The 577-nt window shown below is 68.3% G+C and overlaps 1 protein-coding gene across 1 annotated transcript in view; it reads left to right on the top strand.

Moving 5' to 3' along the window:
• Positions 1 to 228: 228 nt before the first annotated feature.
• The window catches only part of LOC104491806 (natural killer cell receptor 2B4-like), a gene marked incomplete at its 3' end in the record, with an annotated part of 4,254 nt that continues 3,905 nt past the window's right edge, over positions 229 to 577 (top strand). The window contains exon 1 of the mRNA XM_010134275.1: positions 229 to 313. Coding sequence (XP_010132577.1) covers positions 229 to 313 — 85 coding nt within the window. The remainder of the gene's footprint in view (positions 314 to 577) is intronic.

The following is a 577-nucleotide window of genomic DNA, read 5'->3' as shown; positions in this document are numbered from 1 at the left end:
CCCGGGGCCCCGGGTTCCCCCAACACCCCCCCCAGCATCCACACTAGGGGGAGGTTTGGGCTGGGGGGACCTGGTGGGTGCAAGAGCGACAGCGGAGGAGACCACAGAGAGGCGGAGGGTGTGAAGGAACCGATGGGCGGGAGAGGAAGTTGCTGCCGGACGGTCGCCGGCTCTGCAGGTTTTCACACCTCTCTGGGTGCAGGGAGCTCACTTGAGTGCCATCTGGACATGCACCGGCACGGGGGTCCCCGGTGCCCACCAGTCCTGTTGGTGCTGCTGTGCCTGGAGCTGCTGGGCATGGCTGGTGGCCAAGGTGAGGAGGAGATGCGGTGCTGGGCTTGCTGGGAGGACTGGGGCTCTCTCGGCCTCGTGGCTGGCGGTGGGTGCGTCCTGCTGCCCGTGTGGGTGCTGGGTGCCGGGGAGTGGGTCCCAGGCCACTGGCGTGAAGGCACCCACAGGTGCTTAGCCTGGGGAGTGCAGCAGAGTCACAGGCTCGGGGTGGCTGGGGAGGTGGACTGGGGCTGGGACTTTTGCAGGAAGTGAATGGCCAGGCTGGGAGGCCGGGCTTGCGCCCTCG

Source organism: Buceros rhinoceros, unplaced genomic scaffold, assembly GCF_000710305.1.
Source record: "Buceros rhinoceros silvestris isolate BGI_N320 unplaced genomic scaffold, ASM71030v1 scaffold23874, whole genome shotgun sequence".
Classification (NCBI taxonomy): Eukaryota; Metazoa; Chordata; class Aves; order Bucerotiformes; family Bucerotidae; genus Buceros; species Buceros rhinoceros.
Note: the sequence above shows the minus strand (reverse complement) of the source record. Positions and strands in the feature narration are given on the sequence as shown.